The sequence below is a fragment of the Amblyraja radiata genome, chromosome 20 (genome assembly GCF_010909765.2).
Source record: "Amblyraja radiata isolate CabotCenter1 chromosome 20, sAmbRad1.1.pri, whole genome shotgun sequence".
Taxonomy (NCBI): domain Eukaryota; kingdom Metazoa; phylum Chordata; class Chondrichthyes; order Rajiformes; family Rajidae; genus Amblyraja; species Amblyraja radiata.
In genome coordinates this window covers 19,879,674-19,906,897 of record NC_045975.1, presented here as the reverse complement: position 1 = coordinate 19,906,897, position 27,224 = coordinate 19,879,674, and the positions used below count along the sequence as shown (strand labels likewise).

At 41.5% G+C, this 27,224-nt stretch overlaps 1 protein-coding gene across 2 annotated transcripts in view; it reads right to left on the bottom strand.

The window, feature by feature from the left end:
• lrp5 (LDL receptor related protein 5) overlaps nucleotides 1-27,224 on the bottom strand; it is a 172,140-nt gene that overhangs the window by 121,508 nt on the left and 23,408 nt on the right. For both annotated transcript variants that reach the window (XM_033038947.1, XM_033038946.1), the window contains exons 2-3: nucleotides 22,819-23,212; nucleotides 849-1,046 (exon numbers count right to left, since the gene is read on the bottom strand). In XM_033038947.1, the coding sequence (XP_032894838.1) occupies nucleotides 849-1,046; nucleotides 22,819-23,212 (592 nt within the window). The remainder of the gene's footprint in view (nucleotides 1-848; nucleotides 1,047-22,818; nucleotides 23,213-27,224) is intronic.

Below are 27,224 nucleotides of genomic sequence, written 5' to 3'. Positions count from 1 at the left end.
CTGGGTGCAGAGGTTTCTCCTCATCTTTATGCTACATAGTCAACCTATAATTTTGAGATTGCGATTCCTGGTTGAAGACATCTAGCAGAACGAACATGTACATAAATGAAGACACAACGCCCCATCTCGAAACATCATCTATCCATGTTCTCCAGAGATGCTGTCTGATCTGCTGAGTTACTCCAGCACTTTTGTCTTCTTTTATAAATTAGCATCTGCAGTTCCTTGTTTCTATGAGGTACATAAGTGCTTCAAGTGCCATTTTACAAGGGACACAAATTTGGAGCAAGATCTATCTATTCCTATACTCAAATCCTCCTGCAATAAAAACTATTGTGGTTTGTATTTCCAATTGCTTGCTGTACCTGCTTGTTGCCTTCAATGATTAATTTACTCGGGTTTATTTGAAGACTTATAAGACTTAAGATTTGGGTCATAGTGAAAGTCACTTTTCATCCTAAAAGATTAGCCAAGTTGAATCTCTTACTCTAAGCTTTGTATGGCCCTTGGAGATTAATATAACATACACAGAGGAGTTTATTTGCCATAAAGAAAACCAGAGAAATGGCCAGTACAAGATTAGAAATTAGCAACAATCAAAGTTATCAGTGCAAAATATGGCCTAATTGAATTATATTTCTATTGTAATAGAAAAAAACTAATAATTCAGATACAATTCCAATGTAAAAATATTATTGTGCGATTGGCTACATTAAATAGCTACAATAATATTATTTTGAAAAGAATAGCAAACCATCAATGGGATACATCATATTGATGTGATATGAATCAAGTGTTGGAGCAAGTGTGTTAGAATGACAACTGACGAACGTTTGAATAAAAAGTACCTGGAAGAACCATCCAAGTTGGATCTATGAATAAAACTCAGCTTTGCATCTGCCCAGTAAAGTTTCTGTTCCTCTATATCAATTGTCAGCCCATTCGGCCAGTAAATATCAGAGTTCACAATGATGGAACGACTGCTCCCATCCATGCCAGCTCGTTCAATTCTTGGAATTTCACCCCAGTCCGTCCAGTACATGTATCTATAAAAATGGACAGAGAAGAAATGCTGATAAAACTTAAAAATAGACATGAACTTTGTTCTAGTTTAAGAAGATCTCAAAATATATGTGTGGCATTAGTTATAAAAAGCCACTGAGGTAAAGATACATTGTTGCTCTCAAATCAGTTATGATAAATAATTATTTTGCAGCAACTTGTCTTCTTTGCCCTGTGTTGAAGGCTCACCTGTTACAGAATAAAAAATCCACACACCACCATCTGCATGCTTAGCTTTCCAAAACAATAATGATATGAGTAAAAAATGCAGGTTATTATTATTTATACAGTTTCTATTCAAATTGTTATAATTACCCTTTTTGTTCATTTCAGAATGCATTTACACCTTCCACATGAAAAAGGTGATTACTACTTAGGGAAGCCAGATTTCCTTCACATCTGCAAACCTAATGTGACAATTTGTTCAAGAATTAAACTAGAGCCAGAATTATCTTAACCAAACTGCACAACTTTGGTGCCACTAAGTTAGGACCATGGTGTGATATTAAGACATTAAAGGGCCTGTCCCACTTGCATGCGACTGCATGCGTTTGGCGCGACCAGATGGAAGCGGGGTTCGCGCAAAGTTCGCACGTGACGTAATTTACGTCATACTCACCAATCAGCTGGGCAGGAGGCGGACAGACGGAATTTGGGCGTCGCATGGTGACGTCATCACGCAACGGCACACCGGGCGGTGACGTCATTGCGCAACGCCACGCGCTAGACGTACGCCGTCAAGACGCTGCGTGAGCCCTCAATGCGCCTGCGGAATTTTCGGACAGTGCGGGATTTTCGGAGCCCCGCGCGATGTCGGGACCAGCCCCACACAACTCCATATACCTCGGCGCTTCGAAGTGGGACCAGCCTCGCGTGATCCGTACGCCTCAAGTGACCACATTTGGTTGCATCAGACGCCTGGAATCGCATGCAAGTGGGACAGGCCCTTATGACTTGGAAAGTGGCAAGCCCAGCATGATGTTCTGACACCTGGACAGTATCACAACAACTTTACTATTATGCAATGTACTATTATCAATGTTATGCCAGAATTTCCTGAAGTGGCATACCATGGATGGAGGCAGGGCACTTGCACATATAAACCTGTCAAAGTAAGGGCCAGAACAACATTAATTTCTGGTTCATGCACATCTCAAGATCTGTCCTGCACCCAGCACATTGATGTAATCACAAAGAAAGCCCATCAACATCCTTAGAAGAATGAGGAGATTTGGTACGCCAACAAATACTCTTGAACTTCTACAGATGAATGGTAGAGAACAAGCATCAAGGCTTAGTTCAGCAACTTGAGTGGCCAAGAATGAAGGAGATTATAGAAAGTGGTAGACAAGGGCCTACCCATCACAGGTACTGACCTCTCCACCATTGAAAGGGTTCAAAGGAGGCACTGCGTCAAAAAGTCAACCAGTATCAAAGACCTACATTACACTGGTTGTGCTCTCTTCTTGAACAGCTTCTTGAATTATATATTTTATGCATATTGTTTAGTTATTGTCACATGGCCCAAGGTACAGTGAAAAGTTTTTGTTATGTGCTATCCAGACAAAGAAAATACTATACATGATTACAATCAAGCCATCCACAGTGTACAGATACAGGATAAAGGGTACAACATTCAGTACAAGATAAAGTCTAATTAAAAATAGTTCACAGGTCTCCAATGAAGTAGATAGGGGGTCAGGACTGCTGACTTAACAGCTGAGAACAAATTGTCCCTGAACCTGGAGGAATGCGTTTTCAAACTTCTATACCTCTTGCCTGATTGTGAGAGGGGAGAAGACTTGTCCTCGATTATGCTGGTGGCGTTGCAGAGGCCTTGATGGAGCTGTTCCCAAACCATGCTGTGATGAATCCCGATAAAATGCTTTCTATGGCACATACGGTAGAAGTGGTGAGGGTTGTTAAGGACATGGGTAAGGGGTGTCTGAAGAAGGGTTTCGGCCCGAAACATCGCCTATTTCCTTCGCTCCATAGATGCTGCTGCACCCGCTGAGTTTCCCCAGCAATTTTGTGTACCTTTGTTAAGGACATGCTGGACTTCCTACCCCTTTAGAAGAAGTAGAGGCATTGGTGTGCTTTCCTAGTCATCGCTTCAATGTGGTTGGCCCAGGAGAAATGCCTGATGATATTTATTCCTAAAAACTTGAAGCTTTCGACCATCTCTACTTCGGTGCCATCAAAGTATACTGTGGTGTGTGTACTACTTCGCTTCCTGAAGTCAATCACAATCTCCCTTGTTTTGCTGACATTGAGGGAGAGGTTGTTTGTCTTGGCGCCAGATTACAGGGTTTCTCAATTTCTTTCCTGCACGCCATCTCATCATTATTTGCACTACAGAGCAAAATTGTAAATTGAGTTGGATTGGTATTTGGCTGCACAGTCACGGACGGGGGCAAGGAGTGTAGTAGGGGATTGAGAACACATTTTCTTGGGGCATCAGTGTTGAGTATTATCCTAGAGGATGATTTCTCACCTATCCTCATTGATTGTGGTCTGTGGGTCAGGAAGTCAAGGATCCAAGTGCAGAAGAGAGTACTGAATCAAAGTTCCAGGAGTTTGGAGATGAGCTTGGTTGGGATAATGGTGCTAAAAGCAAAGGTGTAGTCTGAATAGGAGTTCAAAAGGGAACTGCAGATGCTGGAATATCGAAGGTACACAAAATTGCTGGAGGAACTCAGCGGGTGCAGCAGCATCTATGGAGCGAAGGAAATAGGCGACGTTTCGGGCCGAAACCCTTCTTCAGTCTGAAGAAGGGTTTCGGCCCGAAACGTCGCCTATTTCCTTCGCTCCATAGATGCTGCTGCACCCGCTGAGTTCCTCCAGCAATTTTGTGTACCGTCTGAATAGGAGTCTGTCGTATGTATCCTTCCTATCCAGGTATTCCAAGGATGAGTGCAGGACCAGGGAGATGGCATTAACCATGGACCTATTGTGATGGCAGTGAACTGCAGTGGATCAAGACTGCTTGTTAGGCTGGATTTAATGTGTACTATAACCTGCCTCTTGAAGTGTTTACCAACCTGTTATGCTGCTGAAAGTAAGAATTTAATTGTTCTGTTGACAATTAAACACTTGAATCGCTAGAACTCTGACCATGGGGTCAGCCAGATATCAAATCTGTCATTTTTCCAGTGATTCTGAATGCCTCTAAAATTAAAAACATAACTAAATTCAATTAAATCAAAATATAAACTGTCTGATACTAGGCATGCTCCCTTGAAATACACTACCAAAACTAATAATCTAGTCTCAGTCTGAATAAGGGTCTCCACCTCTGCCTATATAAACTTCCACCAGCTTTCAATTCCCCAAGCTTTAAATTCAAGCAATCAACCAAATTTAAGCATTTACAGCATTTTTTGATCATCTCCTTCCAACCCCACAAATGTTCTAACTCTTTTAGTTCCCTTTACTTGAAGCCCTTCAAATTGATTTCCTTCCTGTCGTAATGAAATAGGAAAACTGCAACCATAACTTGATAATCATAAATCAATTTGACCGTACTCTCACTATAAAAAGGTGAGAATGGTGGTGCAGAAGCAGAGCTCTGTGCTTTCATCTGAAACGAAAAATGTAGCAATGCTAGGAAATACACAGACGTGAAATAAAGATTTGTTTTCCCCTCAGTAATGCAGAGGTCACAACGTGTCAATAGTATTGAATAGACTGACTTTGGCAATGCAGAATGAGGCAGAGGACAGGGATAGAGGTATAAAAAACAACAATGGTAGAGAAAGATGTAATAAAAACAGGCAGATAGCAAAGACAGACACATTCAGTTCTATAGATATAGAGAGTGACAAAAAAGGCCACCAACTGTGAGAGAGAAAAGAAAGAATAGCTAAGGCTTGGCTTTGATGTTTACATGGTTGAATTGTTTACATTGTGCAGATTGTTGCAATCAGCAGAAACTGTTAGGTTGTGGTGCTACATTTTGTCCTTTTTTCAGTGTTGCTGAATGCCTCTGAAATTAAAAACATTTAACTAAATTCAATTAAATCAAAAAATTTAAACTGTTACTCAATTTACTCCCTTGAACAACACAACCAAAACTGATAATCTAGTCAGTCTGGAGAAGGGTCTCGACCCGAAACGTCACCCATTCCTTCTCTCCAGAGATGCTGCCTGTCCCGCTGAGTTACTCCATCCAGCATTTTGTGTCTATCTATAGATGCTGTTGGTGTTTTCCCTTTGACAATTATTGTAATTTGACTTATTTTGGCAAGTTTTAAACATGAGCCCACTCTAAAAGGGGATTTTAACCAATAACCAGCTTTCACTGAAAACAAATTCAATTTCACTACAAAGGCAAATTCAGCAGCATTTGCGATTCTCTGAATCCTTTTGAACTAGGTTTCTTGTACGAACAAGTTACAAGTGTTTTTCTATTTTGAAGTTTAAACCAGTCTCTTCTATATTAACATAAATTATCTTATATCACAGGGACAAATCAAAAAACTTTATTATAGTGAATTTTTCACAGCCATAATGCCAACTGCCGTATCATTAGTTTTGTTTTTTGTAACAGCAAGATTCAGAAAAAACATTGTCATACTGTACAATATTTAAATATTGTTGTAATTTACCATGTGTACCTAAAAATATATCGTTAAAATGTGCAATAAACGGAATACAATTCTCAATTTAAACACCCATTTATTTTAGATTTACTAAAACAACCAATTAAAAAGAGATCATATTTTGTAAATCTGAAGTAGAAACAGAAAATAATATTTCTCTTTGCTTGGCCCGCTGAGTATCTCCCTCCGTTTTTATACAAAAAAAATATTGATTAATTGGCTGTGGCTTCCAAGGGCAAACATGGAACAGAGAGGATGGCTGAGACGAGAATTCAAATAAATTTCCAAAAATAATCCACAAAATCCCACAAACACTTAGCAGGTTAGTTGTTATCTTTTGATCATTTAGGTTATTAGTTTATTGTCACTTGTAAAAAAAAATTGTCACGGTTAAAAGCTTTTTTTGTTGCATACTATTCAGACGTCGAAAAGACCAGTCAAGCTGTCCAGTGTAAGGATACAGGACAAAGAGAATAATGTTTAATGCAAGATAAAGTCCATTAAAGCTGATAAAAATTAGACCAATGAGGTAATTGTTAGACCAGGACTACTCTCTAGTGGTGAAGGATGGTTCAGTTGCTTCATAACAGCTGGGAAGAAACTGTCTCTGATGATTCTGTACCTCTTATGAATTCAGGTGAATGACCTTTCCAAATCTGCTATTTTCAGAAACTTTACTTTAGACTTTGGAGATACAGCAAGGAAACAGGCCCTTCAGCCCACCAAGTCCACACCCACCAGCAATCACCCATCCACTAGCACTATCCTGCACACTAGGGACAATTTACAATTTTATCAAGCCACTTAACCAACAAACCTGAACATCTTTGGGAGTGTGGGAGGAAACCGAAGCACCTGGAGAAAACTCTTGCGCTCACAGGGTGAACGTACAGACTCCGTACAGACAGCACCGCTACTCAGGATCGAACCCGGGTCTCTGGCACTGCAAGGCAGCAACTCTACTGCTGCACCACTGTGCTGCCCCAAAATTTGGCCCCAAACTACCTTTCTCAAATGAATATTGCATCCAAACTGAAACTATATCAGGAATACCAGTGGAACAGTGGTTAATAATGCTGCCTCTTAGCTAGTCACCTGGGTTTAATTCTGACCTTGGGTGCTGTCAATGTAACATTTACACTTTCTCTCTAACTGCCTGGAGGTTTATATTTGGACACGAATTTGGACAAGTGACTAGCTAAGAGGCAGCATCATTAACCACTGTACCACTGCAATTCCTGATAAAAAATATAATTTCAGCTTGGATGCAATATTCATTGGGGAGGGGAAGGAGGGGGAGAGGGAGAGAGATGCACTGAAGTAACCGGTAAGTGGGAACAAATTAGGGGCAAGATTTAAATAAATGAGTGACTATATACAAGTAAATGAGTGACTATGAATTTTAATCTGTTGTTATTCTGTGCAGTTTTAAGTTAAATATTGTATAGTTTGTAGACGTACATAAACTGTGCCATGTATAAATATCTTCACATTGCATCCATATAGCCTAGTTTGTCAACTATCCTTGCGTTTGATGAGTTTTGATTTTCCCATTTTCTGCAAATTTAATTAAAAACCTATGAATTGATGGATGTTATTGTTATTACTTTATTTCGGCTTTATATCATAGAAATAACAAATACTCATTGATATTTTATTTAATGGAACAATAAACTGAACAAAGCAGTTCAAGCTTCAAACTATAGGATAAATTCTTAACTGAATACATAACTTCATAAATTGCATTCATATTTCTACAAATATGATATTTGTATTATATTAAAACCTGGCAATACAGTTTTATTAGCCTTGAGAGAGAGGCTATGGCAAAAATATCGTGAAACAATTTCAGGTTTATATTTGGTCAAGAATTTAGTGTGCCCACACATTTCTGCGCACACGAACTACTAAAAATTAGAGGGAACATTGCGAATGGCCCCATTCTGTGTCACGGTAGAAATGTCAATTTTTGGTACCTTGAAGGAAGAATTCCAGAAATCCTCAATCTGGTTTTTCCTGCAAATTTCTTCAGGATACATTGAATAATTAAAATAGACTTTTACACTACCTATTGTACTTGCAGTTGCGTATAGTATGATGTGCACAGATAGCGCACAGTCCAAAACAGTACACCGTTTCTCCATATATTTTGTGATAATAGTAAGAAACCAAACCAAAAGCAACACTGCACACTTTCTGACCAATATCCTGTTATAGTACTTGCTTACTTGTGGTTCAATGCAAAACCTCTGTTTAAAAGTACTCTCGGCTTTTCTGCTGGATTCCGACAACACTTCTACTGGAACCTAAACCAGAAACTCCTCATTCTTTTAAAACAGATTTATTTAATAACCAATTTTTTAAATATGTTTTACAGACACAATTTATAAACAAGTTCATCTACAAGGACCAGAGGACATAGGTTTAAGATGAGCGGGAAAAGATTTAATAGGAATCTGAAGGGTTACTTTTTCACACAAAGGGTGGCGGGTGCATGGAGCAAGCTGCCAGAGGAGGTTGTTGAGACAGCGACTATCCCAATATTTAAGAGAGAGTCAAACAGGTACATGGACAGGACAGATTTGGAGGTATATGGACCAAATGCAGGCAGGTGGGACTAGTGTAGCTGGGACATGTTGGTCGGTATGGGCAAGTTGGGTCAAAGGGCCTGTTTCCACACTGTATCACTCTATGACTTTATGAATAATTTAGAAAAAGGGATTCTTTGTCAGGCTGCATATATTGCACATCAAATTTAATGAAAGGTGACAATTAAGAAAATCCAACATTCAACATTATGATAATTCTGCAGGGCCCATTAGAAGGCCTGTAAGTAGTTTTACAATTTGAGGCTTAAAATCCATTATCCACAGGTGGGTATGATAGAATTGTTTGCTACTTTGTAAAGTTCCTAGACTTACTATCTTAGACTTACTATATTAGATTTTGCGCTATTGGCTTGCGTTAGGGAATTTCCAATATTAAGTCAGAAGAATAGTGCTTAAGGCAAAACAACAATTACATATAATTATAACTAGTGTATGTCAAAACATGTACATGTAGATGTCAAGTGAGTGAGGAAAACCTGGCAATTATATCGTGCATTGCTTAATTGCATTCCAAAAAAACGTTGCAACTCAAAGCATTTTTTGAGGTTTAACTGGTGTTGCAATATACGAAAACATAGGCCGTATATGATTTGGAACCAAGCAATCTTGATCAGCTGGGCAGGTGAGCCAAGGACAACTAATGAAGTTAAATTCAGATAATTGTGAGGTGTTGCATTTAGAAAAGTCAAACCAACCAAGACCATCAGAGTGAACAGTGGGGCTCTGGAAACAGTTGTCAAGTAGAGGGATCTAGGAGGACAAGTACATGTTTTCCTGACAGTGATCGCAGGTACATAAGGTGGTGAAGATGGCTTTTGGCATGCTGGGAATTGAATAGAGAAGTTGGGATGTTACGTTACATTTGTACAAGACATTGGTGAAGTCTCACTTGGAATATTATGTTCAATTTTGGTCACACTGCTGTAGGGCAGATGCCATTAAGCTGGAAAGAGTGCAGAACCGATTTATGAGGATCCTGTCAGGACTTGAAGGATTGTCCCTTGTCCAGCTGATCAAGATCCCACTGTAATTCATGATAACCATCTTCACTGTCCACGATAACATCTATTTTTGTGTCATCTGCAAACTGATCCAGCATGCCTTATACCAAGTCGTTCATATCGATGACAAACAGCAATGGGCCCCATCACTAATGCCTGAGGCTGGCCACTAGTAATAGAGTCCCTGCGATATAGGGAGAGGTGGTGCAGCCTAGACCTGTAGTCTTTGGAATGCAGGAAGATCTTATAAAGGTGTGTAAAATCATATGGGAAATTAGTAGGGTGAATGCACAGTCTTTTTCCCCCAGAGTGGGGAAATCAATAACTAGAGGGCATAGGTTTAAGGTGAGAGAGGAAAGGTTTAATAGGAACCCGAGGGGTAAAGTTTTCACAAAAAGCATGGGTGTATATAAAGGGAACTGACAGAGGCAGGTTCAACAAGAGCATTTAAGACACTTGGACAGGTACCTGCATAAAAAAGGTTTAGAGGCATGGGCTAATGGGACTAGCTTGGAAGGGGCATCTTAATCAGCATGGACAAGTTGGGTGAAGGGTCCGTTTCCATGCATATGACCCAATGGCACTGAATGTGTTAGATTTGGTGGAAAGAAAGTAGGGTGCACATAAAATCAATAGGCGAAAAGTTGAGGAAGTTGCTAAAATAAATTCAGGGAAAGGAAGCACGTTGTAAGAGCAGAAACTTTATGGTGAACCTTTAGAAACTTATGGTCTAGCCACAAATGGAATATTGTATCCAATTTTAAGTGCCACACTTTAGGAAAGAGTTGAAGGCCTCAGAGGGGGAGAAGAGATGTACTAAAATGATTCAAGTTCAAGTTCAAGTGAGTTTATTGTCATGTGTCCCTGTATAGGATAATGAAATTCTTGCTTTGCTTCAGCACACAGAACATAGTAGGCATTTACTACAGAACAGATAGGTGTGTCCATATATCATGATATAAATATATACACACACGAATAAATAAACTGATAAAGTGCAAATAACAGAAAATGGGTTATTAATAATCAGAGTTTTGTCCGAGCCAGGTTTAATAGGCTGATGGCTATTCTAGGGATGAAGGACTCAAGTTATGTGGACTGACTGGAAAAGCTGGGTTGTCTTTCTTAGAACAGAAGAGAATGTGAGGGTCATAAAGAAATATAGATTGAAATTGCTCCAATTGGCAAGCAGAGTGGTCAAGAACTAGTTAATAGAAAGTGAAGACGATTGGCAAATTAAAAATAAATCTTGCAAGCAATTAGAGTAATTCTGTTTTATGAGTGGTTAAGCAGAGAAACTAAATAAATTAAAGACAATTAGCAATGCTGAGGGAAGGCAGGTAGCAGCTAGATTGTTTATGCTTGGAGCTAGAATAGATTTTATGAGCTGAATGTCTTCAATGCCACATATCATGTGATTCCAGACACATAAATTTGCAATCATATTCATGGCCGTTCGAAGGGGGAGGTGCGATGGGTGCGGTTGCACCCCCTTTTCCCCCCCCAGAGTTAAAAAAATCCTGGGGGGAAAAAAAAAATCGGAGCGCAACCAGAGTTTCCACTTTGAAGGAATTTACCTGAAATTCTGGAAATTCTGGTTCCGGATGATTTGGGGGAAAAAAAATATTTGCGACCATCCGCGCCTCCCCCTCCGCAACGCAATATTCCCAGGCCCCACTTAAGTGAAAATGGTGGCGATCTGATCCCGCCCACTGCGCAGTTGGGGGAAGCCGGTGACGCAGTAGCGACGCAAAATGACGCAGTCTCTCTGGGATCAGATCGCCACCATTTTCACTTAAGTGGGGCCAGGGAACATTGCGTTGAGGAGGGGGAATCTGTTCGATTTTTATTGGGGGTTTCAAACTACCCGCAAAGGGTCCAATCCGGCCCGCGGGCGAGGGCCCGCCTCCTCCCTCCCCCCCCCCCCGGCCCCTCGCCTTTCCCCCCCCACCCTCACCTTTCCCACCCTCGCCTCCCCGCCCGCCCCCACTGCGGGCCCTCATGTGAGAAATACCGATTTCCCCTACGAAATACCAATTTTCAGCCATCAAAATACGGAAATGCTCAGTGAATCTTGGCAGCTCTGCAATTATTCACAATCACATTATGATTGAGAATTGAAAATATGATTTGTGATCTTGTTTATGAGTCATCATAGAACTGGAATTTGTTATAATAGTATGACAGTAAAATAGGTTAGTTTGAAAGCGGTCATCGTAATGTAAATGCACCATTTAGTTTGACTTCAATTTTCATGATGTAAATTGAAGTCGAACTAAATGTTGTAGTCACATCACTACTCCATGTTGAAATTGATGTGATGTGAAGTTGTTAGGTCAGGTGGATCATTAAAGGTGCACTGCACTCACTAACACAGTCTAACAGTAACAGGCAATCAAATCAACACACAAAACATTTTCTAAACAAAGGTTTTCTTTACTGCAAAAACTTACAGTATTTTATTTGCAGTTTTTGCATGCTCCTTTATAACATTTTACAACAGTACAACTTGATTATTAAAACAAGGACAACAATTCTTGATTTAAAAAAAATGTATACAACAATGACCCCAATCATTATTCTTGACTCAACCAAAATTATTTCTGAAATATTCGTCATAAATTTGGAGCAAAAATGCTCCAAAATAAGGCTCAGAATGCACCCTGGACCCCGGCCGCGAGGGGCTTCGCACTCATGATGTGCGCTGCGCACACATTATTTCACATAAAATTTTTGTAATCCTGTCATGCCACCCCCTTTTTGAAAAGCTTTTTATGGGCCTGCTATTCCAGTCTCAAAGGACTGAGGGATTTTGTAAACACATCACCCTGCATCTAACCGCTCCAAACATTGTTTCGAACCCTACCATTATAAACCATCAAGCCTTCCCTTAAATGTGTTACTGCTACCCGATTTAAAACAACCAGTCCTAGTGGCAACAGATTTCATTTTCTCATTCCTTGAGATGGGGTTCCAAAGTAATTCTTCCAAAATTAATTCTTCAGTTTGTCCACAGCTAAATTATCTTGATTGATTCATTTTTTAGTTTAGTTTAAAGATACAGGCCTACACACACTAGGGACAATTTACACCTACACCAAACGAATTAACTTACACACCTGTACATCTTTGGGGTGTGGGAGGAAACCGAAGATGTCAGAGAAAACTCACGTGGTCGCGGGGAAAACGTACAAACTCCGTACAGACAGCACCCGTAGTCGGGATCAAACCCGGGTCTCTGGTGCTGCAAGCGCTGTAAGGCAGAAACTCTACCACCACTGGAAAAGTCTACTGGAGAATGCAGGCATCGACCCCGTTACCTCTCACATGCTAAGCGAGTGCTCTACCGTTTGAGTTAATTCCCCACATTGATACAGCCTGGAAACAGACTCTCTAGTCCACCGAGTCCACATCAACCATCGATCATATGTTCACACCAGCCCTATGTTATCCCACTTGTCTAAATTGTGCACAAAAATCTTTAATAAAAATAACAAAATTTGAACTGGTTGTGCCCATTTTCTATTAAAGTTCCATGTATTGTGGATGATCAGCCATGATCAGTGAATGCAGTGCTGGCTCGAAGGGCCGAATGGCCTACTCCTGCACCTATTGTCTATTGGTAAATTGCAATTCACCATTATGCAGACATAATTTCCCTGTCATGTTTTTCTGGCTTGGCAAGATCGTTAATGTGCATGGTGCAGCTTCTAGCTTGTTGTCAGAAATTAGATTTTAAAATTGTGACCTATGACATTCATTGTTTGCTCACATAAAATAAACAAGTCATCGCATAAAATCCTAAATCCTATAATTAACTATTCCACCCTTTACTTAAATGTTCTAACTGAGACCTGACTTTCGTGACCACACCATATTCTTTTCCATATGTTCCCCTCTTGCAGACAAGCAGTCTTGACAAAGACAGTAGCATTGGTGCATGAATTGCTGTGATCTGTGACCCTGGTGATTCCTGCAAAGTGTTATTGTTCTGTTCCATATTGTGGCGGGCCACATTAAATGTCACTCTGCCGTTAACCCTTCCCCTACTCCGATTCTCCTTGCCTCCCTTGATTTTCCCTTACCCCTATAATCTCCCTCCCTTTCAGAACTGTGTGGCTGCCATGGAAAGTTTAAATTCACTATGCTGACATGTTTCCCACTGTGCAGCACTTGAATTAGACGCCAGCTGAAAGCACAGCCAGCAGCTGCTTTCTGTAAATGCATGCATGTCTCCAACACATTTAAATTGAAAAAAAACACACAATGACCCTTTCTTAGAAACAAAGTAAAGCAATTAAGCTTTATTTTTGCTTTTGGTGAAACCCAGTTTGATGTTGGGGCAAAACATGGTGCCTATTTAGCGCACCAAAAATGTGTGAAATCCAATTTTTAGAGTCTTAAATGGGATGACTAAACAGCATTATTTACACTGAACGTGTGCCTTGTGCAAAGATTTTCGATGCAATGTAGACGTTACAAAATTAACACCTCACTTAATACCACTTGATAAACTCAAGAAAATGGTTGCAACGAGTAAACAGAGATATTTTGCACCATTACACAAAAATCTATACAGTAAACCAAAAAAAAAAAAGCAAAATATATCCACATTTATCCAAGTTACCAGATACTATTATCAATTAAAATCAGCTGGCTGATTTACAACAACTGCAGTTAAAAATTCAAACAATTCCAATCAGGTGATAATCGATACACAAAGTAATAAAGAACAATCTATTATTACTTTGGAAAGGTACTGATTTAACATTGATTGGGCTAACTGCAAACTGTTATTACAACCTTTAAGTTATCTCGGTTCAGGTTCTATCGTCTAAAACAATGAATAGAAGTGTAGGATGGAACTGCAGATGCTGGTTTATACCAAAGGTAGACACAAAATGCTGGAGTAACTGAGCAGGTGAGACAGCACCTCTGGAGAATAGGAATAACCATATAACCATATAACAATTACAGCACGGAAACAGGCCATCTCGACCCCTCTAGTCCGTGCCGAACACATAATCTCCCCTAGTTCCATATACCTGCGCTCAGACCATAACCCTCCATTCCTTTCCCATCCATATAACTATCCAATTTATTTTTAAATGATAAAAACGAACCTGCCTCCACCACCTTCACTGGAAGCTCATTCCACACAGCTACCACTCTCTGAGTAAAGAAGTTCCCCCTCATGTTACCCCTAAATTTCAGTCCCTTAATTCTCAAGTCATGTCCCCTTAGACAGAATAGATGCTGTTTCGGGTCAGAAAGGTCACCCATTTCTTTTCTCCAGAGATGCTGCTTGACCTGCTGAGTTTCTCCAGCATTTTGTGGTGGGCCACATTAAATGTCACTCAAGAATGAAGCTCACCGTACCCTCATCATATTACCAGAAAGAAATCTGTGAATACTCTTGGGAGGACAGTGGTAAGATTACTTTGATAGATTTCATCCCATTGATTGTATCGGAGCAGTGATTGGTCATCATAAATTTTAACATTCGGAGAAACAAAAATCTGCACTGATGCAGATCTTCCTGGGAAATATTAATAATTCTGTGCATAACTACAGCATTTAATGAATTGATAATGAAATAAAACTGCAGATGCCGGAAACCTGAACTATAAACGAAACATGCTGGATACTCTCAGCAAATCATTAAGTATATTTTGAAAGAGAAGAGAATTAACATTTCAGGTTGAAGACCCTTCATCAGCACAAACTTTTGTTTCTTTTTCCCCAGGTGCTGCTTGACTTACTGAATGCTTCCAGAATTTTCAGCATTTGCTTACTGTTTAAAACACCCACCTGAACATGCAAATCCTGAACTTTGTGACCAAGGTTTGCAGGTGATTTCGCTGATGCATTCCCATACTGGAGGAGTCCAGTGACGCAAGGCAGACTTGCAGAAATTTCCCAAAACTTATTCCGGGGAACCTGCCTGAAAAACTTGTGGCAAGTTCACATGGGAAGGAGGGAACAGTTGTGAAGGAGAGGAGAAAATATAACCAAAGCTGTGCCTTTGTGTCAATGCTTTTAATTGTTTTAAAGTATTTGTGATTTTAAAAGTATTTTTCAAAATTGGAAACATTCATAAACATGAAAGTCTATGACAGATACAACAGGGGTTGGACAGGCTAGATGCAAGAAGATTGTTCCCGATGTTGGGGAAGTCCAGAACAAGGGGTCACAGTTTAAAGATAAGGGGGAAATCCTTTAGGACAGAGATGAGAAAAACATTTTTCACACAGAGAGTGGTGAATCTCTGGAATTCTCTGCCACAGAAGGCAGTTGAGGCCAGTTCATTGGCTATATTTAAGAGGGAGTTAGATGTGGCCCTTGTGGCTAAAGGGATCAGGGGGTATGGAGAGAAGGCAGGTACAGGATACTGAGTTGGATAATCAGCCATGATCATATTGAATGGCGGTGCAGGCTCGAAGGGCCGAATGACCTACTCCTGCACCTATTTTCTATGTTTCTATCAGATTCATTCTGTTAAGCAGTTTTATAGTGGGGCTCCTCCTGGATATGTGTGAGCCCCTGTTGTTGCAGTGCTGTAACATTTAGGTTTGTGCTGGACATTACCAGCAAGGTAACCTCGGGTGATCTACAAAATACATACCCATACTTCTGCTGTTTGTTGCAGTGAACACTGGAAGTTCACCACTGGCAGCAAGCCTTGGCCCAATTTATGAGGTAAATAACCATTGATGAATTATCAATTTTTTCAGTGGCACTATGACAATGCTGTATCTGATGTTTACACATATGAATATATATTTATCCGTTAATTGTATTTCAGGGAATTCTATTAATTTACATTAGAAATAGTTTGCCCTAAAATTAAAACTGTAACCAAAGTTGAGTTTCTCCAGCATTTTTGTCTACCTTCGATTTTCCAGCATCTTGAACTTTTAGGAAATACTCTATTTGTGCACAAGCCGAGAGAAAATACTCATGAAAGAGTTGGAGCTTGTTTAGTCATTTGAATAAAGTGAAGTCTCACCAAAAAACTACAAACAATCCACTGTTTAAGAAGGAACTGCAGATGCTGGAAAAATTGAAGGTAGATAAAAATGCTGGAGGAACTCAGCGGGTGAGTCAGCATTCAGACAGGTCTGAAGAAGGGTCCTGGTGGCGGCACGACTCGTTGCAGCGGCTCCTACAGCCTGTCTGTCTTTTTTTTATTTTTTGTCTAGTTAAATGTAGTGTTTGGTGTTTTTAAATACTGGTTTTTAAATGTGTATATGTGGGGGGCGGGGGGGGGAGGGGGAAACCGTTTAAAATCTCTTCCCTGTCCGGGAGACCCGACCTTTTCCCTGTCGGGTGTCCGTTGTTGTTGGGGCCTAGCACCGTGGAGCGGCCTCCAACCTGAACGACCCGGGGGCTCGGGAGACTGCGGAGGTGCGGACTACTCACCATCGTGGGGCTGGCCGGCCTCGGAACGTGGGGAGCGGTGGTGGCTCGCTGCTGCGACTCGACTCCTGGGGCTTGGAGGCTCCAGCAACGCAGCCGCAGGTCCGGTGGACTGGGACATCGGGAGCTCGCGGGTCCGGGGGGAGAGAGAGACCGCTTCCCGGAGCTCCCGCAACGCGACTTCTCCAGCCCGTGTCGCGGGGTTTGGAACGACCCGGAGCGGGGAAGTACATCACCCGGCACGGCTTCGTGGCCGTGGGACATTACAGTGCCCGCCGGGGGCTCCAACTTCGAGACTTCTAGACTGGGAGCGGGGCCGTAAATCGCCCGGCACGGCCTAAAATGGCCGTGGGACTTATCATCGCCCGCCTGGGGCTTGGACATCGGGTGAGACATGGAGAGCAGGGGAGAGAAAAGACTTTTGCCTTCCATCACAGTGGGTTCACTGTGATGGATGTTTGTGTGAACTTAATTGTGTGTATGTCTGTAGGACATTGTTTTTGTTTGTATGGCTGTGGAAACAAAATTTCGTTTGAGTCTCATTGGGGCTCAAATGACAATAAATTTGTATTGTATAAGGGTCGGGACCCGAAACGTCACCTATTCCTTCGCTCCATAGATGCTGCCTCACCCGCTGAGTTTCTCCAGCATTTTTATCTACCTACAAACAATCCACTGATCCCTTAGTACTGCACTGCCAGGTTGCAAGCAAGTACTACAACCCCCCCCCCCCCCAAAAATGGAGGTGCAGAGGTGAAGGGTGGGGGCGAGGAGGAAGTTTGAACAAACAATCGATTTAGCATTGAGGCAATGTGTCACCAATTAATTATTGAATTAAATTAATAATTTAATCAAAAGTTCTCTTATTTATTGTTAGATGTGATTTTAGCTGTGTTAAATGGACCAATTATTTTATACCTTGCCAGCCAGATGGTGCATGTTTACATTCCTACTTGAAAGTAGAACCATCCTCGTGCAGTCCCAGAGTGGTCATGGATAGGTCTGTCCCTGAGACAATATAGTTATCAGTCTGTGCCAATTTTGGCTCCGTTGGTAGCCCTTCTCTGAACTCGTCAAAAATCAGAGTTTTAAGTCCAACTCAACAGATATAAGCACAAAATTCGAGGCTGACGTCCTTCTGGCTCTCCACTGTGTTCTGGACCATCTAGATTAAAGGAACATCAGGAACAAGAACACCAGGCTGCTGTTCATTGACTACAGTTCAACACTGTTAACCCCTCAAAGTTCATCACCAATTTGCAAGACAAGTGGCTCTGTACTACCCTTTGCAGCTGGATCCCTGACTTCATCGGCAGACTTCAATCAGTGTGGATCAATAACACAATCTCCTCCTAACTGACCATCACCACAGGTCCACCTGCTCTACTCTCTTTAAACACATGACTGTGGCACAGCTCCAATGACCATCGGATCTGATATGCACAAGAGTGTTCCAGCTGATATTTGGCAAACAATTCACATCACTAAAACTGATTATCCACATGTTCAGATTATTACTTTGCTGTTTTGGACACGATGACCATTTTATTTTCTGCATCCGACAGTGCTTATGGGGCAAAAATACTTAACTGACTATAAAGCATCCAGTGAATATATGTGTATCATGATCATAACAGACATTGTGTATACAGGGTCGACAGATGGCACAATGGGCTAAGTGTTCGGCTGGCAACCGGAAGGTAGCCGGTTCGAATCCCGCTTGGAGTGCATACTGTCGTTGTGTCCTTGGGCAAGACACTTCACCCACCTTTGCTTGTGTGTGAATGATTGGTGGTGGTCGGAGGGGCCGTAGGCGCAGATTGGCAGCCACGCTTCCGTCAGTCTGCCCAGGGCAGCTGTGGCTACAGAAGTAGCTTACCACCACCGAGTGTGACTGAGGAGTGAATGAATAATGCGATGTAAAGCGCCTTGAGTATTAGAAAGGCGCTATATAAATCCCATCCATTATTATTATTATTATTATTATTATTATTATTATATTCTAGTCTTTCTTTCAAATGGTTCCAGCCTTTTATATTCTGAATTCCTTCAGGATATGTTTGCTTTCTAGTCTGAGGTGTAGACAGTTAATACCCAGATTTTTTATAAACATAATAATGTGTAGTCCCACCACTTCAATGCCACAAGATTTCCAATTTTAGTTCAAATATACAATTAAATCAAATATCAGACTAGTTCAAAACAAATCAAATTAAATGATTTCAGACTATGGCAGATGGATATTGTTACTATGCGTGCCTGGTTTTCAAATATAATCTGTTAGGAATTTTCTCTGATTTTGCAGTACTATATGTAGGTGGTAGGTAACTAGCTTGAGAAACACCTAGAGAAATGGGGAACTGTAGATGTTGGCTTACAAATAGAGACACAAAGTGCTGGAGTAACTCAGCGGGTCATGAATATGTCACGTTTCGGGTTGGGATCCTTCTTCGGACTGATTGTGGTGGGGGGAGGGGGTGGGGAGCTAGAAGAGACGTGGTGGCAGGCCAAAGCCTGGCTAATGATAGATTGATACAGGTGAGGGGTCTTTGAGTGGCTGGTGGCTGGACAAAGGTCAGAGATGAAAGGAAAAAAAAAAAAAAGTGGGAGGTAAGGAAAGGTGTGAATTGTGAACCATGGGGAAGAAATTATAAGGGGGGGGGAAATGAGGTTGAAGGAAACAAATTAGGGCTAATCCAGTTGGGGTGAGGGAAGAGAGGCATGGGGGGGAGGGGCGGGGTTGATTTAGCTTGGTTACCTAAAATTGGAGAATGTGAGTGAACTGCTGTGTACGGTAGAGAACAAATTGACCTGTTGCATCATGACCTGGTTCAGCTACTCGAATGCCCAGGAATAAAGATTAGAAAAAGTTGTCAACATTGCCCAGTCCATCATAAGTAATGACTTCTTCCACATTCATTAGAGATCCACCCCACCCTGGCCACACTCTCATTTTATTCCAGCCATCAGGAAGGTAGTATAGGAGTTTGAAAACCAGTCCAGGTGCAGGAACAGCTTTTTCCAACAGCCATTGGGCTATTGAACACTATGAACTCCAAGTAAACTCCGAACTGCCTTGGTTGCACTAGGGAACCTCGGCTTTGGTTTGTTTTATATTGGGATTTTTATTTATTGAACTTCTTTTTTGTTTGCTTATTATATTATCTATCGAGTACTGCATTTACAAAATAGTTGCGATGCTACAGATAAGAATTCTACTGTTCTGTTTCTACTGTTCTGTGTACACAGTATATTATTATTTAAATTATTATTTTAATACAGTTCATATCCCCAAATCTTTCATCATGGAATAATAATCTCTTGTGTTATGTGACTACCTAACTGAAATTTGAGCCTAGATACTCTATTACTCCAATAGGATACCACACATTCTGTCAAATGTCCGTGCCAAATCAAGCTTAGCACCTGGTTACCTTTTCTCCAGTTTAAAAAAAAAAAAAAAAAAAAAGCTTTCCTTAACTGGGTCTACTAGTTAAAATCGATCTCAAGAAGCAACACAAATCCCTCAGTTGAACCTACATTCACTGTAAAAATTCTCTTTTCAAATTAGAAGTTTCAGGTTTCACTTTAGAGCTCTGACAGCTGGTGTAAAGTGAGTTAATACTATTGTGATAACTAATATTATCAGAACAATTCAGAATTCAGGAAAGGAACAAATTCAATTCTTCTAGGAAACAATATCCAGGTACAATATTTACGAGATTTAGGGGACTAAATAATGCTCTAATCATGCACACCAGAGCTACATTTTGTAATTATTCAGATATTTATAAAGGATTAGAACAGATTAAATTTGGCAACGCAGGAGACTGCCTGTGCTGGAATTGGGAGCAAAAAATATGGAGGAAATCAGAGGGCCGAACAAAATCTGTAGGGGGAAAAGGAATCGCCAACATTTTGGGTCAAGTTCCAGGATCAGGACTAAGAGTGGAGAAGCCAGTGAAAAGGGAGAGGGCGGGTGAAAAGGGAGGGAGGGTGGTGGACTGAGGAGGGGTGAAAGATAGACAGATATACCTAGGTTGGGGAAGCAGGAGTGGAGTTAGGAGACAAAGAAATAAAAACAGGTGGAGTTCCAGGCCCCCACCACCATCCTGTGTAAAAAACTTTTCCCGCACATCTCCTTTAAACATTGCACTTTTCAGCTTAAGGCTATGTCCTCTATTCCTTGACATTTCCACTCTTAGAAATAAGTTCAGACCGTTAGAGTAAATTCAATGGGCCGGCCGTTCTAGCCAATGCAAAAATATGCTTAACTCTCCCTTCTGATAGCTCCTTTAAAGATGGAGATAAAACTCAGTTAGGCATAGTTCAGTTTAGAGGTGTATGTTGGACATTATGAATGAGGTGGCAATTCTGTTGCATTGTGACACCATTGCAGCCATTCTATACATCATCGCTGAAGTCATCAAACTCCACATTCCTTCATACAATTAAAAGTTATAAATCATAAAAAACAGACAAGGTTTTTCTTTCTCCAATGCTTTCCCCTGATATTGACAAAATATTTCTTCACGATTAGCAAATTTGCAGAAGATACAAAGCTGGGTGGCAGTGTGAACTGTGAGGAGGATGCTATGAGAATGCAGGGTGACCTGGACAGGTTGGGTGAGTGGGCAGATGCATGGCAGATGCAGTTTAATGTGGATAAATGTGAGGTTATCCACTTTGGTAGCAAAAACAGGATGATTATTATCTAAATGGTGTCAAGTTGGGAAAAGGGGGAGTACAACAGGATCTAGGGGTCCTTGTTCATCAGTCAATGAAAGTAAGCATGCAGGTACAGCAGGCAGTGAAGAAAGCGAATGGCATGTTGGCCTTCATTACAAGAGGAGTTGAGTATAGGAGCAAAGAGGTCCTTCTGCAGTTTACAGGGCCCTAGTGAGACCACACCTGGCGTACTGTGTGCAGGTTTGGTCTCCAAATTTGAGGAAGGACATTCGTGCTATTGAGGGAGTGCAGCGTAGGTTCACAAGGTTAATTCCCGGGATGGCGGGACTGTCATATGCTGAGAGAATGGAGCGGCTGGGCTTGTATACTCTGGAATTTAGAAGGATGAGAGGATATCTTATTGAAACATATAAGATTATTAAGGGTTTGGACACGCTAGAGGCGGGAAACATGTTCCTGATGTTGGTGAAGTCCAGAACCAGGGGCCACAGTTTAAGAATAAGGGGTAAGCCATTTAGAACGGAGATGAAGAAACATTTTTTCACACAGAGTTGCGAGTCTGTGGAATTCTCTGCCTCAGAGGGCAATGGAGGCCGGTTCTCTGGATACTTTCAAGAGAGAGCTAGATAGGGCTCTTAAAGATAGCAGAATCAGGGGATATGGGGAGAAGGCAGGAACAGGGCACTGATTGTGGATTAGCCATGATTACATTGAATGGCGATGCTGGCTTGAATGGCCTACTCCTGCACCTATTGTCTATTGATGACGAGAGTTGCATAGATAATGACTGCCTTCCACTTCGCTACACATACTGCCTGACTATCAAATGCATCCTATGTCCTGTGCATTCATAAGTTGTAGGGGAAAGGTCACTGCAGGTTAGCTTATCACATTTGCAGGACAGAGATTACCAAGTAACATCAGAACAAATGTTGATGGGAACCATAAGTTTGCGTACAGCAAAAATCATTTAAGATAAATTACCAAAGTAAAACAGTTATTAATTTGAGACATCCTATGCAGATTACTTAAACTTTTTTAATTAACATCATTTACAAAGTTTACCTTGTAAAACAAAATGAGATCAAATTCCAAATAGCTGCTGTGGAAATAATACAGAACAATATTCCCAATGGGCTATTCCAGTATTTAGAAGCAATTGCTGAAAAGTAAAACAGACTTCCAAAAGGAAGAGGAAGTAACAATATTGTTTTTTCTTTTACATTAACTTCAATTTAGCTTTATTTGCAAGTTGGTTTTATTTGCAAGCCACATTATTCCTGGTTCACTCTGAACATCTGCTCATTTGTACAAAAGAGAAATAATACCGTTGAAAGGTTGCAGCAGCAGCAGTGATACATCTCAAATTTCTAGTTTCATGCCAACTCAAAATCTTAGCTCGTGAAATGAAAACACAAGGCAGGCTAAAGTACTCACCCATGCTGTGGATCAAGAGCAATGGCCCTTGGTTGATCAAGATCCTGCCAGAAGAGGACTTTCCGATACATTCCATCAAGATTGGCAACCTCTATCCGATTAGTTTCAGAGTCAGTCCAATATAGCTTCTTGCCTAACCAATCACAAGCTAATCCATCTGGTGAAACGAGACCCGAGATGATCACTTTTTGGAAATTCCCAGTTACATTCACATGCGTCTGTTTAATGGCTTCTTCACTCACGTCTGTCCAATAAATCACTCCTTCAGTGTACAAAAAATCAACAGCGGCTGCATCCTCCAGACCACTGACCACTACAGTAGATTCAGGTTTCACCGATTCTGCATCTACCAACCTGACGTCACGCCGATTAGCAAAAAGTAGCAGAGGCGATCCTATGGAGAAACAAGAAAACAGAATTAATTTCCTATAACATGCACATTATAAAATTCTGCTCCACTCCAATCCTTCAATGGCCATGCATCAGCTCATAAACCTTTCCCGACATAGAAGAACGTACCTACCTTGGCTTCCTTGCTGGCGATAGAATTTGCATTAATTACCCATTATCATAATCTTGAAGTGACACTGAAATACGCTTAAATCCTTCAGTTAAAAAAATAACTAATTAAAAATCTTAATAGTTTAAATTCTGCTTCATAAAGTTTGTCACAAGAAAGAACAGTCACCTAGAGGTAAGGCTACATATTGCACATCATGATAATGGAGTCATGAGGAACTACAGACGCTGGTTTACTAAAGTGCTGGAGTAACTCTGGAGAATATTGATAAATGACATTTCAGGTCAGGACTCTTCTTCAGACTGATTGTGGTCTGGGAGTGGGGATTAAAATCTGCTAGTGTCCCACCCCCACCTCTCTTCCAGTTTTCTCCCCCCCACCCCCACCTCTCTTCCAGTTTTCTCCCCCCCCCACCACAATCACAGTGAAGGATCCCAACACGAAATGTCACCTTCCATGTTCTCCAGCGATGTTGCCCGAACTGCCGAGTTATTTCACACTTTGTGTCTTATTTTGCACCTAATGATAACGCCATTATGATTTTAATTGATTAATATCTTCGTAACTAAATTTGGGGGGGGGGGGGGGGGTGAAGAAGACAAATTGGAAATACAAGGATCCAGTTAAAGGGAAAGAGGGAGAGAGAGTATATGAAAAGTTAAGAAAGACACCAGAATTAACGAGACAGAAAGCTCACGAAGTGATCGGAGAGTATGGCCAAGTGAAATAGGAATCCATGTGAAAGGTGAGTAATGGATTAAAAGTATTATATATGAATGCACGAAGTATAAGAAGTAAAGTGGATGAGCTTGAGGCGCAGTTAGAGATTGGTAGATATGACATTGTGGGATTACAAGACATGGTTGCAGGAGGGACTGGGAACTGAATATTCAGGGTTATACGTCCTATAGAAAGGACTGGCAGGTGGGCAGAGGTGGGGTAGCTCTGTTGGTGAGGGATGATATTCAGTCCCTTATGAGGGGTGACATAGGGACTGACGATGTAGAGTTGCTGTGGATAGAATTGAAGAATTGTAACAGTAAGAAGACACTAATGGGAGTTATCTACAGGCCCCCAAACAGTAGCCTGGATATAGGGTGCAAGTTGCAGCAGGAGTTAAAATTGGCATGTAACAATGGTAATGCCACTGTGGTTATGGGAGATTTCAATATGCAGGTCGACTCGGAAAATCAGGTTGGTTCTGGATCCCAAGAAAGAGAGTTTGGAGAGTGCCTCCGAGATGGATTCTCAGGGCAGCTTGTACCAGAGCTACCAGGGCAGAAGGCAATCCTGGATTTAGTGTTGTCTAATGAACCAAATTTAATAAAGGGAACTCAAGGTAAAGGTAGTGACCATAAAATGATAAGTTTTAATCTGCAATTTGAGAGGGAGAAGATTAAATCAGAAGTGTTAAAGGCCTGTCCCACCAGCATACGACTGCATGCAGCTAGCGCGACCTATAACGTGGTCGCTTGAGCCGTACAGCCTCGCGGGGCCAATCACACTTCGATCGCCGGAGCCGTATGGAGTTGTGCGGGGCTGGTCCCGACATCGCGCGGGGCTCGGAAAAACTGACACTGTCCAAAAATTCCGCGCGGCAACGGCCTGTCGGCCCGCAACCGCATTGAGGCCATACGCAGCATCTTAACGGGCGTACGCAGCGTCTCGACGCCGTACGCAGCGTCTTGACGGCATACGCCTAGCGTTGCGCGATGATGTCACCGCCCGGCGTGCCGTTGCGTGATGACGTAACCACCCGACGCCATGCGACGTCCAAATTCAGTCGGCCCGCCTCCTGCCCAGCTGATTGCCTTAGGGGCTCCGACTCCGGATTTTCTTGAGGTTTACTTCTGGAGCCTTTTCCATGACTGGATATGGCCACAAGGCAGTGGAGGTTTTAAATCAGAGTTTTCCTTCTCCAAGATGGACTGCCTTCCCAAGCTGAAGAGCCCCATCTGCCCGAGACTCGTGGGGGCAGGAGCGTCTACCTTCCTGTGCAGGTGTATAGCACCTGCCCACTTCCTTGAGGTATGTTAAGAGAAAAAGATTAATAAAGACAAATGCGGGTCCCTTGAAGGCAGAAACAGGTGAAATTATTATGGGGAGCAAGGAAATGGCAGAAGAGTTGAACTGATACTTTGGTTCTGTCTTCACTAAGGAAGACACAAACAATCTCCCAGATGTACTAGAGGACAGAGGATCTGGGGAGACAAAGGAACTGAAAGAAATTTGCATTAGGTGAGAAATAGTATTGGGTAGACTGAAGGGCCTGCAGGCAGATATATCCTCAGGGCCTGATGATCTGCATCCCAGGGTACTCAAGCTGGTGGCTCTCGAACTTGTGGATGCATTGGTAATCATTTTCCAATGTTCTATAGATTCAGGATCAGTTCCTGTGGATTGGAGGGTAGCTAATGTTATCCCACTTTGCAAGAAAGAAGCGAGAGGGAAAACGGGAAATCCTGCTTGACTAATCTTCTGGAATTTTTTGTGGATGTGACAAGTAAAATGGATGAAGGAGAGCCAGTGGATGTTGTGCATCTGGACAAGAAAGCCTGTGATAAGGTCCCACACAGGAGATTAATGGGCGTGCTGCAAGGCTCGGTGCTGGGGTCGCAACTATTTAAAATATATATTAATGATTTAGATGATGGAATTAAAAGTAATACTGGCAAATTTGCAGATGACACAAAGCTGGGTGGCAGTGTGAACTGCAAAGTGGATGCTAGGAGGTTGCAGTGTGGCTTGGACAGGTTGAGTGAGTGGGCAGATGCACTATAATGTTGATAAATGCAAGGTTATCCACTTTGGCAGCAAGAACAAGGAGGCAGATTATCAACTCAGTGGTGTCAGATTGGGGAAAAAGGGAAGTGCAATGAGATCATAATACGAGAGCATGTTTAAGCAATCATATTCAAATTAAGGTACAAAGACAAAAAAATAACATGCAAAAGAAAGAGAAAATATTTCTCCTGTGACATTACACGCCGTTCAGGTTTACCAATATGCCATAGTCACTTACTCCACCCATCTGACAATTAAACCCCCCTTCCAACATGTATCCACCTGGCACTTGCCATGCTTTGCCCTGTTGCCACCTCTTTTACAGATTTCTCTCCCCCCTTATTACAATCAGTCTGAAGAAGGATCGCAACCTGAAACACCAACTGGCCATTCAAACCACAGATGCTGTCTAACCCACATAGTTCCTCACCTTGACTGTCTTATTATCTCAAAGTCTGAAAAATTATTACAAAGACAAGTTAATTGGCTTCTGTAAATTGTCCCTATTGTGTATGGGCGATATGTGTAGGAAAGAACTGCAGATGCTGTTTTAAATAGAAGGTAGACAGAAAATACTGGAGTAACTCAGCAGGACAGGCAGTATCTCTGGAGAGAAGGAATGGGTGACGTTTATGTGTATGGACGATAGTTTGTCATCGCAGACTCAGTGGGCCACAGAGCCTATTTCCGTGCTGTATTACTAGACTAAACTAAACAGCAGAGCCAAGATCACAGTGGGCATAGGGGTGGAATTACATTCCTATAAAATGGTCCGAAACGTGATTTTCCACTTCAGCAAGCATCAAGGAATGCAAGTAAAAAATATATATAAATTGTTTGTATTTACTTACTCCCCACCATAAATTATGAGAGAACAAATGTTATTTCACATCTCACAAATTTTGTGTAGTGACTTGTGAATTCTGTAAAGGCAAACTTCCATGACCTGAATAGTGGCAATGGAGGGGTAATCAGTAGTTCAAACTATTAGTAAGGGTGGTTTATTAAACAGTTAAAAGGTTACAGTATAAGTACATCTTTCTTATTATGCTTTTCCCCCTACACAGGCAAAAACCTCTGGCATTTTGCACACAAGACAATG